Source organism: Struthio camelus, chromosome 1 (genome assembly GCF_040807025.1).
Source record: "Struthio camelus isolate bStrCam1 chromosome 1, bStrCam1.hap1, whole genome shotgun sequence".
In the NCBI taxonomy this organism is placed as follows: Eukaryota; Metazoa; Chordata; class Aves; order Struthioniformes; family Struthionidae; genus Struthio; species Struthio camelus.
In genome coordinates this window covers 14,023,161-14,036,856 of record NC_090942.1, presented here as the reverse complement: position 1 = coordinate 14,036,856, position 13,696 = coordinate 14,023,161, and the positions used below count along the sequence as shown (strand labels likewise).

The 13,696-nt window shown below is 40.1% G+C and overlaps 1 protein-coding gene across 2 annotated transcripts in view; it reads left to right on the top strand.

Moving 5' to 3' along the window:
- The window catches only part of CCDC146 (coiled-coil domain containing 146), an 87,849-nt gene that overhangs the window by 73,769 nt on the left and 384 nt on the right, over positions 1 to 13,696 (top strand). For both annotated transcript variants that reach the window (XM_068926927.1, XM_068926831.1), the window contains 5 exons: positions 1,659 to 1,883; positions 3,394 to 3,622; positions 9,605 to 9,733; positions 11,284 to 11,421; positions 12,229 to 12,477. In XM_068926927.1, the coding sequence (XP_068783028.1) occupies positions 1,659 to 1,883; positions 3,394 to 3,622; positions 9,605 to 9,733; positions 11,284 to 11,421; positions 12,229 to 12,477 (970 nt within the window). The remainder of the gene's footprint in view (positions 1 to 1,658; positions 1,884 to 3,393; positions 3,623 to 9,604; positions 9,734 to 11,283; positions 11,422 to 12,228; positions 12,478 to 13,696) is intronic.

The window sequence follows — 13,696 nt, the reverse complement described above, 5'->3', positions numbered from 1 at the left end:
AGGACAGCTAAACTGACCATGTCTGTTCCAGTGAATAGTTAATTGTATATACAAAACAGCACAGTGAAAACTGAGTTTACAGATAATTTGGTTTGCCCAAAACTTTGTTTTCTGGTGCCAAAAAAAATTGCGCAACCAGATTCAAGAATGCATTTGGGATATATTCACCCAAAGTGTCTTGTGAAACCCTGCAGAGCTTGATTCCATAGTCATGCCAGAGCTAGCAGGAAGGGGAGTAGACCTTCATTGATTTATATGATTTTGCTGAGCTGCAGAAATTGACATTGTGTCCTAAAATTTCTGAGGCCTTCCCAATCAATCACTGGTGAAAGGAGAAGAAAAAAATTTAAAAAGAAAACTATATATTGTCTAGATATCAGAGCTATCCAATTATTGTAGGTGACTCTATCCTAGTACAAATCCAATAGACATTTGATCTCTGCAAACCTGGATGTAAAACTAGCTAAAACTGCTAAAGCTGAATTATCAGTAATTCTCCTGTCTGCAGAAAATTTGTCTAATCCCAGTAAGACAGTTTAGTAGCAATGACTTAACTGCAACCTGTGCAGTTTGGAGGACAAATGAAGTATCAGTCCAAACAAGATAAAGGTGTGTCATAACATATTTCATAACATTTTGTGTTTCTGTAGTACTGGCATTCTTTCGCTGCAACTTGCTTTAAAAAAGGTTGATTCAATTCAGGAATACCCTGTGGAATTGGAAAGTGTTAGTATCCCTCTCCACTCAGGGGGAAATGAGCCAGAAAGCAGCTCACTGCTTTGTACAGAATGATTCAACAATTTAGCCAAAGAACCAAGGACAGGAGGCAGGATATTTCATCTGTAGTGATGTATTTTAATAGGAGACCATGCTTCCTCCCTCACTCTCTCTTTTTTATGTTGAGATGCGTATCTTCCGAGCAGAGATGAAGTAGGGTCCTGATCAAGAAGTGGTACTTACTACAGATGATTAAAGGAAGTAATTATAAATTCCATGTTGTTAGCAAATGAATGATACATGTGGCAACAAAAAAATAATCATTTTGATTAATTATTTAAGTAACAATTAATTCTTTTAAATGAGGGACCATCATCTAGATGTTAACATGGGTGCTGTTATGGATCTATAATGTGATCTTGCCATTCATCTTTTTGCTCTGTTTTTTTTTTTCCTCTTCTGAAAAGCAAGGAGATTGATGATTTCCTTTCTCATGCGACTGTGGTGATACGTTTGTTGTTTATAAACAATAAACTTGGAGACCTTTGAATTACAACCATGCTATTATTTTAATATCACTGTTTAAATAAAGAAAAGGGCAGAATTTCTGCACGTTAAGAATCTGCATCACAGTTTATACTGCTGCTCTTGACCTTTATTTCTTATGAGCCTTTGGGGCAGCCAGTTCAGAAGAAAATGGCTGTAGCGCAGCGCTCTGTTTAAAGCATTTTCCTTGGGCCCTAATCCAGTTCTATTCAAGCTGGAAAGAGCTTGTACGGACAAGCTGTTCCCAGAGAGTGTTTTTACCTCTTTTAATACTTCTGTGAAGCACTAGAGTGACATAGAAGATCCGTTGTATATCTGATGAATCAGTTTAAGCTCTGCTGTATTAGTTACATTGAAAGGACTAAAAACTTTCCTACGTTTCTGTTGTGTTAAAGAAAACTGCAGAGACGCCGCCTGAAGAACGCAAATAATATAGCAATTAAAGATAGCCTCAAAAATGATTATTGCAAAATTGTACAAATCGTGCATGAGATGAAAGAAAAGAAAGAACAGCAGTTGCTGGATCTTGACAGACTTACCAACATGATCACCAGTATTGAAGAAGAAATTGTACAGCTACGCAAAAAATATGAAAGGGCTATTCAGCAACAAAATGAGAGGTATAAATATAAAATTGATGTAATATGTTTAATTTTGAAATAGCCCTGAACAAGCCTACCATGAGTCGCGTATACTTTCACTTGTATTTGTGAATCAACAATACTTTTCAGATTATGATTGCTTTAGCTAGAGAAACTAGAAGGCTGCCTCAGTCGCATGTCGCACTACACAGTCTGCCTCACTGCAATTGTCAGCGGTGCTTTGCGTTATATAGCTGTTCGTTGTTTCTCCGCTGGTGATGATGCGCAGCCTTTAGAATTACTATCTGAAGCAACGGCAGCTTGTCTGTTGAATGCCTTGGGAGCTTGCAGCCTCCTGTTCTGCTTGTGCTTTGTGCACAGATATGGTATAAAAATGCAGAAGATGTAAAGCTACACATTTTTTAAATAAATGCTACGGCAGGCCAGAAAAGCTTTAAAACATGATGTGAGAAACCCAAGTAACCTTTGCAAGTGCGTGTTCTTTAATTTTCAGAATTTGAGTATTTTGTTACCTGTTAATGCTTTTACCTGTTCACATGATAGTAAAATAGTATTTTCAACATCTTTATACATTTGGGACCTGGGACATGGGACATCAGGGACCTGGACAGGCTGGAGAGGTGGGCGGAGAGGAACCTCCTGAAGTTCAACCAAGGCAAGTGCAAGGTCCTGCACCTAGGCAGGAATAATCCCATGCCCCAGTACAGGCTGGGGGCTGACCTGCTGGAAAGTAGCTCTGCAGAGAAGGACCTGGGAGTGCTGGTGGACAACAAGTTAACCATGAGGCAGCAATGTGCCCTTGTGGCCAAGAAGGCCAATGGTCTCCTGGGGTGCATTAGGCAGAGTGTTGCCAGCAGGTGGAGGGAGGTGATCCTGCCCCTCTCCTCAGCCCTGGGGAGGCCTCACCTGGAGTACTGTGTCCAGTTCTGGGCTCCCCAGTACAAGAGAGACATGGCACTCCTGGAGAGAGTCCAGTGGAGGGCTACAAAGATGATTAGAGGGCTGGAGCACCTCTCCTATGAAGGAAGGCTGCAAGAGCTGGGCCTGTTCAGCCTGGAGAAGAGGAGACTGAGGGAGGATCTCATCAAACGTGTACAAGTATCTGAAGGGGGAGTGTCAAGAGGATGGGGCCAGACTGTTCTTAGTGGTGCCCAGCGACAGGACAAGAGGCAACAGGCATAAACTGAACCAGAGGAAGTTCCATCTGAACATGAGGACAAATTTCTTTCCTGTGAGGGTGACAGAGCATTGGCACAGGTTGCCCAGAGAGGCTGTGGAGTCTCCTTCTCTGGAGATATTCAAAACCCGTCTGGATGTGATCCTGGGCAATGTGCTCTAGAGGTCCCTGCTTGAGCACGGAGGTTGGACTAGATGATCTCCAGAGGTCCCTTCCAGCCTAAACGATTCTGTGATTCTGTGATTTTCCCAGATTATTATTCAGGTTTGCCAGTTATGTGCTTGAATGGGATACGTTAAATATTAGTCAAGGGATTTAAAAATTTACCTTTCCATTTTGGGCTTATTGCAGTGGGGTTTTGCTCAGAACCAGAGAAGAAGAAGTATGCATTTTATATGATAAAATAAATATGCAAGAGATGATGTGTAGAAATGGAGAAATTGAGATGCAAGCCATGGATGAAAAAATCAGATTTCTGAAGATGAAAGTAGCTGAGAAAAAGAGACAAATTGAACAGTATTTGAAAATGCTACCAATGAAGAGTGCCCTCGATGGAGATTTGGTGGTACTTCAGATACAGGTTGGTGGAAAAAGAGAGCCCTTTTTTGTTTGTAAAAAAAAATTACTGCGTGTACAACATAGCTTATTAACACAGAAAATTTGCTGATATACCTGTCCGGCAAAGCACTGATGCATGTTTGTAAATTTAAATCTATGAGTTTCTGTGCTTATGTGGAATTGACTCATACACTTTGCTATGCACATACCAACCATGTCTCTGGTATGCAGTCTAAGCTAACCCCCCCATAGCTCTAAATGTCAGCATGACTAAAATGGAGAATGGGAGTCATGAGGAAAAAATATAGGAATTTAGATGAAATCTGTTAAAACTGTACTGATGGGGGTAGGTGGAGAGGGGGAGGGGGACACTTAGCTCTTCAAATTTCTAAAATAATAACTCAATTCACACTTGACCCTGAACCTACTCTGGAAACTCTGCTGCCTACAATGATACAATCCACATACATTTTCTTCTACACAAAAACAGTGAAAGTTTTAGTTCGAGTTACAACATGACATTAAGCAATTACCAAACTGCAGTGTTCATCACTGTTTTGGACATTCTTTCCTTGCTTTCTGAAATGGCTCATTTACTTTTGACCTTATCTCCAGATGGTAATATTTTCCATACGTACTCTGTTAGTGTCCGCACAGAATCCTGAATTATGGTGTACCATTGCTATTAGTAAGTGCATAGATGGGAGTTTGTGACTCATTGTAAGATAGTGCTTGCACTATTCTTGTACTTCTGGTCTTTTAAAGAAATTGTATGCTCTGCTAAAACAATACAATTTTGTATGGTATCTTCTGCAAATTGTACCCCAAATAATTTTATAGTGGAATTACAGATGTAAATGATGAATAGAGGGAGTGTGAAAATATGATAGTAGTCTAAAGGAAGAAGAGATGTTTTCCAGATCAGATTTAGAATGAGACTGAGATTCACTGAGACTAATGCAGTAACAAAATTCAGATGATTCCTTTGAACTGAGATAGGCAATTGTGCAACTTTGGTTTTTCTCCTCATGCGGATTTTGTAAGCTTCCTGAAACTTTCTCCTTTGTGATGATGGTTCATGTGAAGCGTGAAGTCACAGTTAAAGAGAGGCTACCGTTACAGGTTCTTTTAATCTTTTTGTACTATCAGCATAAAATTAAAAAGTAGGAAAATGCAGACTATTGTGATATTAAAGACAGAGGACTCTCAAGAAATGGTCTCAAGTGAGAGATTTTTTCAGTGACCAATGGCAAGCAGTCAGTTATCAGAATTTTAAATGTAACTTGATACTCTTGTTAATGAATGCTAGGTGATTCAAACTGGACATTAGTCCAACCGTCTCCATTAGCCTCAATCTGAATTGAGGTGTTGATTGCCAAATTCAAATTGCTAATTCCTGTCCGGATTATAGATTTGGCCCCATGTCAAAATCAGACTGAGCACCTCTTCAGTTATGATGTACCAACTACCTTACAATAATGATCATGTGCACAAGACTTTGACTTGATGTAGCGAATACAAATTGAAATTGCTTGACTTGCCTATGAAACCAACCTCTGATGCCGAGCTGAGATCTTTCTGTAAAGAGGGGATGAGAGGACATCCCTTTCCACTACCATTTGTCTGTCTTTCAATTTAGATAATTATAAAAGTTTGGAGACAGAATCAGGGTTTCATAATCCTGTGATGAACGGATCCTAGCAGGTGCCCTAAAACTTCCTCCAATGCAGACTACAAATCTCTTCTCTGAGTTCTCTGTTTTTATTTCTTCATTCTGTTGAGACCCTGTGTGGGAGCCAGTGTGCGTAACTTTAACTCTGTGTACGAAATTTTAGGAGCCCACTGAACAAATTATCCAAATAAGTAAGTCAGCTCTCTGTGAATAAGATCTCTATTACTGGGAAGAGTAGGTATTCTTGGAATCAAGTAAGGATACTTCAAAAGGCACCTAAATTTGAAATACAATTTAGACTGCTATCTGAATTAGGCAGGCTGAACACCTCTTAGACTGTCTTCTTCCCCTTTGCCTACCTCTTCTGTCTCTTTAGATCTGGGGTATTTTCATCTTTTGCCTTCACATTCTTATCTCTGCTATTTTTCTCCTCTGCTACAGTTCCCAGTCTTCTCACTTCCCCAGAACTTTTTTCCTTTTTCTCATTCCACAAGTGAAATAAACTCTCTAGTACTGAATGATGAACGAACTTCCAACAACAGACATCAGTTATTGATAATACTTCATATAGAGAGAGCCAGAGAGAGCTGAAAGGAAAACAAGATTCAGTTTCACCAAATAGGAGAAGGTTTCAGTATTTGGTTTGTACTTGACTGAGATGTTTTGAATTTTTTAGTGACGCTGTTTGAATCTAAGTCTCCCATATTCTCACTGGAGGCTTTAATCGTCAATAAATGGGCTGTTCCGAGACTGGAGTTTCCCTAATGATTTCTGTTAGAGATGTACATCTGTGCATGGATGGGTGAGAGAATGCGCTGTATTCAATGGGCTAAAGAACCTGAGCCAATATCTAGGTGAATCTGGTACTCACCAGGAAGTGGAAAAGCACAAGTTAAGGCTGTGGCCAGTTCAGGAAGGACAAGAATTTCATCTGGGTCTCCCATATTGCACATGAGCTGCTTAATCATCAAACTGATGGATATTCCACTCTCGCACTTCCCATCAAAACCTTCATATTTCTGCAAAAGAGTGGAACATTGATGAATAGATATTATTTAATAAAATACTAGCTTGAGCAATACTTGAGCTGTTCTAATGAAATGTTGAGAACATGAAATGGGTATTTTTGTGACTCTCATTGTAAAGCATCAAAGAAAGAAACACTTAGAAATACTTCCTTTATCTGACACAGAGAATATCTAGTGAGATTCCAAGCTGGCTTTCCCAGGCTATAAAGCCATGCAACTTTTAATCGTGACTGCACATCAAGGGACTGTTCCTGCTGACTGAAATGAGCCATGAAAACTAATCTGCGTTCATGCATCGATGAGAAATATTTAGCGTTAATCATTAATTAGTTCAACACACAGACCTGCTGAGCTGTCAAGACACTCTAGAAAGCAGTTTCATGCCTCAGAGCTAAGCCAACGTACAAGGACTGACAGTTTCGTAGAGGCTTTTGGCCTCCAAATTTATCTAAATCTTAACTGAATGAAACAAGCTCATGAAAATCTGCAGACTACAACGTCACAGAGTCATGGAAAAACAGGGCTAATAGGGAGCTAAAGAGTGCCTCCTGGCAATCCTGTCCCTGCACCAAAATGGTACTCCTACTCCTGCTCAAGAGTCTGAACTTCCAGCTCTGGCAGAGGGGCAGAGTTTGTGCCTGTCAGGCTGGAAAGTGGAACCTTGTGCTTGTTATTTAATTTCATGTCTTTGGTTCAGACCTTTTCTCAGACTGAGATCATTTTGAGTTTGAATCTTCTCCAAAGTTTCTACATTCTCTCCCAGCTTAACTTCATTTTACTAATTTAGTACTTACCACATAGATTCAGCAAGACCTTGTTTCCCTAGCTTGTTTATGAATGTCATATGAAACAATGTCAAAGGTATGTGAAAGCCAAGCTATATAACATCTACCATTTCTCATCCACACATCCATTAAATTATCAAGGTAGGAAATCGGATGGTTTTGGGATGGTTCGACAAATCCATGCGGGCTATTCGTCATACCCTTTTTATTTTCTAGCTACTTATTAAAAAAAAAAAAAACTTGATTATTTGTTCCAGATTTATTCTTCATAAAATGAAGATAAGTTATCTGTAAATCCATGACTCCTTTTTCCCCTGTTTTTAAACATAGGTAAAATATTTGCCTTTTTCTAGTGCTCTGGGTACCTCACTCGCCTTCTCTGAGGTTTCCAAAATAAGCTCCAGAACTCCACTTTTTTCTGACGAGTCTTTTTAAGTATCTAAGAATGCTTTCCCTCTCATTGGGAACAATCCCTCCTGACTGGCTACAATCAAGCCCAAAAAAGCCTCTCTTGTCAATGCTTTTCCTACCCTCCGTATCAAATGCACTTCAATAAGGCAGGGGTTTTTTTTTGCTTTTAAGACATAAAATCTCTAAGAACTTGGATAAAGTTTTGTTCAAGGAAAACACTGACAACTTGGAGAAAAGAAAGATGCTTATAGTCACATCACTTAAGCAGATACCTACTAGCATGGTTGTTTGTAAATATGCTTTTTCCCCATGCTTTTGGAGTGAATTACCTGAGCCTGTAACTAATTATTCTTAACTCATAATGCATTTAAAACTAAGTAAGTCAAGCGTTTAAGTTTAGCATGAAACTTCTTACAGATTTTTTTCCCCCTGGTTTGGACAATATATTTTCTGCAATAGTATTATTCTCTAAGTAACAATTCAGACCTAAAAAATTTTACTTAATGAGCTGTCCCTAATCTCCTTAAAATACCATTGCCTGCAACAAGGCACTTCCAGCTGAGTTTGTGTTTGAGGAGTTTGGCCCCAGATATGAAATATCACTGGAAATGTAGCTACAATCTGTTGTTTGTGACAGTCTTGTTCTTGCACTCTTCTGCTTGTAATTCTCTGCATACTATTGTTGTTGTGGTTTGGTTGTTTATAATTAAAATAAATATTTTAGTACCCATGAAACTAGTTACATACTGAATAACACATATTTTAAACTAAATTGTGATTCAATGAGAAAATTATTCATTACAGTCGTTTAAGTTTTTTTTTTTACTTTGCCTTGTCCTTAGAAAAAGTGCAAAAAAAAAGCTCTGGATGATGCTGTTTTACCAGGAAAAACACATTTAAAACAAATGTTCTGGTAATGTTCCATTATCACATGATCTGTCAGTTTTCCCTCTTACACTTCAAATATAAATTGTCAACTTTCAGTAACCCTATTCCTGTAGCAACATCTAAATATTTACTGTGGATTCTTGGTGACCCTTTATAGTTTTAGGTGCCAGTAACCACTTGTTCCTTAGTATCATCACCTGAAATTGATAACGTTTATATCAAGTTATTTGAGTCATATTTGTGTTAGCACTAATAGATCAACTGCACTGCTAGTGCTGTGACAGAAGACCAGATACATATCAAAGCACAAAAAAATCACCGTCAGTCCTGCAAGTTCAAACATCAAAACTTGATTGAAGGACCCAGTCACGCCTTCAGTGAATGTTTACAAGAAACATGGATTTCCGTTTAACATATTCTGGAAAAAACTTATTAAATGTGAACTTCTCATGTCAGGAAGGTCAGGGAACACCTGTATTTGTGGATTGCACTGGTACCACATTGCTCAGCACTGTCACAACAGTCACGCCAGGACATCTGCCTGGGAACTTAACGCACAAAACTTAGATGTCTACAGCTGCAGGAGACCTTTTGTGCTAACTAGCAGTAGAACGGGACCTGTGCATTTCACTTACAGCTAAACTGGTCTTCCTACATACCTGCATGCACCTAACCCTTGGGTCCAATAGAAGATTGTAAAGCATAGAATAAGGGAGGACCGCCCCCCCCCCCCACTCCCCTCACCCCAATATTTGGTGTCTTCCTGAGGGTAAGAAAAGTAGCCTGAAGACAAGGAAGAAGGTGACACTCATAATTTCTGGCACAGAGAAGGGTTTTCCTCCAGGCTGCAATTATCACAGTGTCACCTCCTTAAAAAAGAAACGATCGTTTGTAATCCTCTGTATTACTCCCTGCCCCGAAATCACACAGAAACCTTGTGTGTTGGCCTCGGAGAAACCCTGAGGGCTCAAGCCCCAGGGCTGAGCCAGGTGAGGATCTGCTCATGCTGTAATGCGAGGCGGGAGTCTTGCTTCCAAGATCAAGCGTACTCAGCGCGGTATGGCTGTAAGCCGTGGACCCTGAACAGCTCATTTGCTTTAGTATGATTCTCCTGGAGTAAATCAGACACATTGACACCTTTCATCTCTTGTCATAAAGTAATAATTGGGCTTTTTGCTTGTTGTCTGAAAAAATAACTATTGTGGATTTTTGTTTGCTAGCATTCCCAGTGCAAGGACAGGATTAAACATCTGGAGGAAATCTTTGCTGACCCTGAGAATGAGACTAGAAAGCGAGTCTTGGGAGGGGAGGACCCATCTCCACCTGAGCTGCTAGAAAAGATTGAAAAGGTAACATCATTTCTGACACCAGAAACTCCCAGGCCACGACTGACTTCTTTAAGAAAAAGCAAATGTTTTTTTTTTTAAAGTAAACTTTCTGTAAGGCCAATTCAAATAATTATGATTGGCTAATGGGAACTCCAGCCCAGTCTCTGCTTTCCAGGAAAACTGGGCATGGGACACTGACTTTTTCCAGCAGAGGCTGGAGAAGGGGAGCGAAACATAGGCTCTGTGCAGTGTGGCTGGCTCTCCGTTAGCTGATTAACGCACGTCATTGGCACTTCAGTACAGACCATCCTGCTTTATTACAGAAAGATACAGAAAAGGTGGCAGAGGGTAATAAATTCAAAATAGCAAAGTGCAGAACGAGGTTGTCATTCTTCAACACGTAGCGTCTATCAGCTATTCCACTACAACGTATGTACTGTGAACAGGCAGCTGTCCCACCGTCCTCCTCACAAACCTGCATGGGTGGCGCTGGATGAAGCAAACACCCTTCTCAGGGTTTGCTTTTATTACTTCGTTTCCACTCCAAACTGACAGGTGCAGAACAGATTTTTATGCAAACAGACCCTAGGCCAGGCAAAGAGCTACACATCTGCCTGTGCAGCACTGCCCGAGTCCCAGAAGAGGCTTCAAATTTAAGTGACAAGCCAGTTACAGGTGCCTCCTTTTTTTGTTCGGGGGAGGGGGGAGGTAAAGGAATAGAAAGGGCAACCATGGTATTTTCTTAGATGTAAACGTCCATCCCATTTACAGGGACACATAATTGCCCCCACTGTATTTAGCGTTTCACATGAGGCTACGAATTCCACTACACTTTACAGGGTAGGTATCACGATACCTGCAGACCAGGTGTAGAGCTCATCTAAGTCCTCCTTTTGCAATCCAACTTGTAATGGTTGAACAGGAATGCTACCTAGTATGTTCGTGAATTACTTCTTTTGCTTTACTTCCACCTATTCCTTAGCAGTGGAGGGAGCTCTGCATAGGAGCCCAGGTAGGCTGGAACACAGCCCGTTGTTACCAACCCCCAAACCCCGAGCCTTCGCAATCCCATCGTAAGCCTGAATGCTCTGTTTCAGCTTCCTTGTGTTTTTAAGAGTTCCCCTGTTTGCATAGCGCTTTCTTTTTCAGTGTTTGGAGCTCACGTTTTCAAGTTTTCCTTGGCACCAGAAGGGGAGGAAAAAAAAAAAAAAAAGATGTTTTCATTTAAAACAAGAGCTGAAACCTTCTACTAATGACAGAACTCAAGGAACCAGAAGCTTTTTAAAAAAAAAAAAAAAGCATTAGAAAAAAATCTGCTTTCAAGAAAATCATGGCAAGGCAGTAACAAATAAGGCTCGTGTACTCCCTCATCCCTCAAAAGGGACTGATCTGATATGGAAGAACTGTAATATTGATAGTAACATCCTGAGCTAACTTTGGTCTGGTATTTGGCATGAAAATGGACTGTGACATGACTATCTATGGCTGTTCATTGACATTATTCAGAAGCAATCTCTAAAACACCTTCCTCTGTCATTGACCTACATCGTGTGTATTCCTTCTCACCGCAGCTAGAGCTGGAGCTGCTGCAGAAGGAGGAGAAGCTGCTGGAGACAGATTTTATCTATGAACAAGTTTCCCGGCTAACAGACCGAGTCCGAGCCACAGCAGAAAACGGGAAGCAAGACACGCTGCTATTAGCTAAAAGGGTAAGAAGGGAATTGCATGCTCTGTTTTGCTGGCATACAGGAATTGAAATAATTTCATTTCTGAGCAAAGGGTAAGATGACTTGCTTGCAAAATACAAAACTAGGGACTGGGATTATTGATAGGCAAATCCCGTAAACACGTTAGTCTGAAGAAATTATAGATGTTTAGTAAAAACAGTAGTACAGACATTGCAAGGGCAATAGGTCAATATACTTCCTTTTTGAAAGTAAACTGTATCATAAATAATATCTTTCACCAAACGTATGATTAGTTATTTCTCAGGCTGAGTAATTACTAAGTTGGGAGACTCTTCCTTTTGCATATTTACTTAAACATCTTTCCACAACAAACATTAACAGCTAAAAAATAGAGGAAAGCCAGGTGAGTTCTAGATCCCTCCAGCATTTAATTAAGGAGAACTCCGGAAGGAAAACAGTTTTCAATACAGTTTCTTTTGTATAGTTATAGTTATTTCCTTCTGACAGCAATATTATTTTGGGAAGAGCAAAGGTGATCTCCAAAATCCTCTCATCCCCCATTTTCTTAATGGAAAAGCTCCAAATGCAAGAGAGCAGAGTGAAGGGGAGACAGACGATAGAAAAAAAAATACCATGTAATTAGTGTAAAACAAGGCCAGGGTTGATTTTCTTTCTTGGATAGGTTTGACATTTGGAAAGGCACTTGAGTCAAAACCTTATCTTTACAACAAATCTGTTTTGTTTTCATGTACCTAATACTTAGCTACCCATGTCCAGGAAGCATCTAAAGACAAGATCTGATTAAAATGTAGCTGTTATTAATTTCAGACCAATGAACTGCAGAAGATGATAAAGGATAAAACCCAAAAGATGATGGCTCTTGTTGCAGAGTTGTCCATGAAGCAAGCATTTGCCATTAAACTCCAGCAGGAAGTGAGAGACAGAGAACAATTTTTGATGATTGTTTCATCAAGGATAGATCAAGGCCTTCCCCTTCCTCAAGAAACTGAAAGGGAATGGCTGAAGGTATTGCGCAACGAGAAGATGCAGAAAGCAGCAGCTGAAGCTAGAGCTAAAGTAGGTTTTTGCCCTGTTGCATGCAGCTAGATCTTCAGCTTCTTCTTTTGCCCTATCTCGTCTTATTGCAAGAGCTGTTATCTCACTGCATAGCTGCTCACTGACAAACATGGAGCTACCAGGCCTTAGTGGAGATGACAGTATAGCCAGATGCAATTACAAAAACAAAACAAAACAAAGAGTACATTGTGGGTTTGTGGAGTTGTAACTGCAGTCTGACACACTTAGTCCTCAAATCTTAAGGAGAGAATACTTCACACTAAAAGGAAGAAGTATCTTCCATTTATAAAGTAAACGTATGTGACAGCGTTTTGGGGTGATGAGTGAGCGCCCATCAGGAAGGAGTACCCATATTGATACAATTTCGGGGTAAAGCTGCAAGGGGCAGGGGGAAGGGAAAAAAAATATAAATAACCTAGCATCTCCAAGTATCAGACACAGTAAGTATCATATCAGAAGTGACAAGACTGCTGGGCAAGACAGCGAGGGTAGGCAGAGCAGAGCAACAGACAGTGCTTCAAATTCTACCCCACTGTAAACGATGCCTCTTTAATTCAGACCACCAGTGATCCCTAAGTAGAGAGCTCCCACACAAGGAAAAGCAGTATAAAAATTAGATGTGCGTACTACAGAAACTGTTGGAGATGGGAAAACAACTGTTATATGAATCCTTGAGTATTTGTTGATCTCTCCACAGAAATTTGAAAGGTGCACAAGGCTAGGAGAGGAATACACAGTTCAGACGTTTACAGAACTTGAAGCCAAGCAGCACTTTTTTTTAGTAAGACTGGTTTAGAATAAGAAACCTCTTTGGCATTAACACTTCTCACGTTATGACTCAGTTTCCTTTCAGTGCTGCGGATATAGGCACAACACGGTGACACTAGTGTGGAGGAGCTGCTGCCAGTGTAAATCCAGCCAGGATTCTGAAGCTTCAGAATTATTTGTAGCAACTCCCATCGCTCCCAAGATGTTCTGTGCGCACTTACCTCAACTTCATCTTCAAGTTCATCTAAGCTGTTTTCTTCACAAATAACAAAAACATAACAGGCCCAAACTGTATATTATTTAAAAGGACAAACTCACATCCACATGGCCAAGAAATAGTGCTTACCTTTCAATGAAAAATTAGCACCCATCTGGGTTTCCTGATTTGTTAAGAATTAGGCTAATGATATTTCCTTTGTTACGCATTCTGTACGTTGACTTAGAAGTCTAC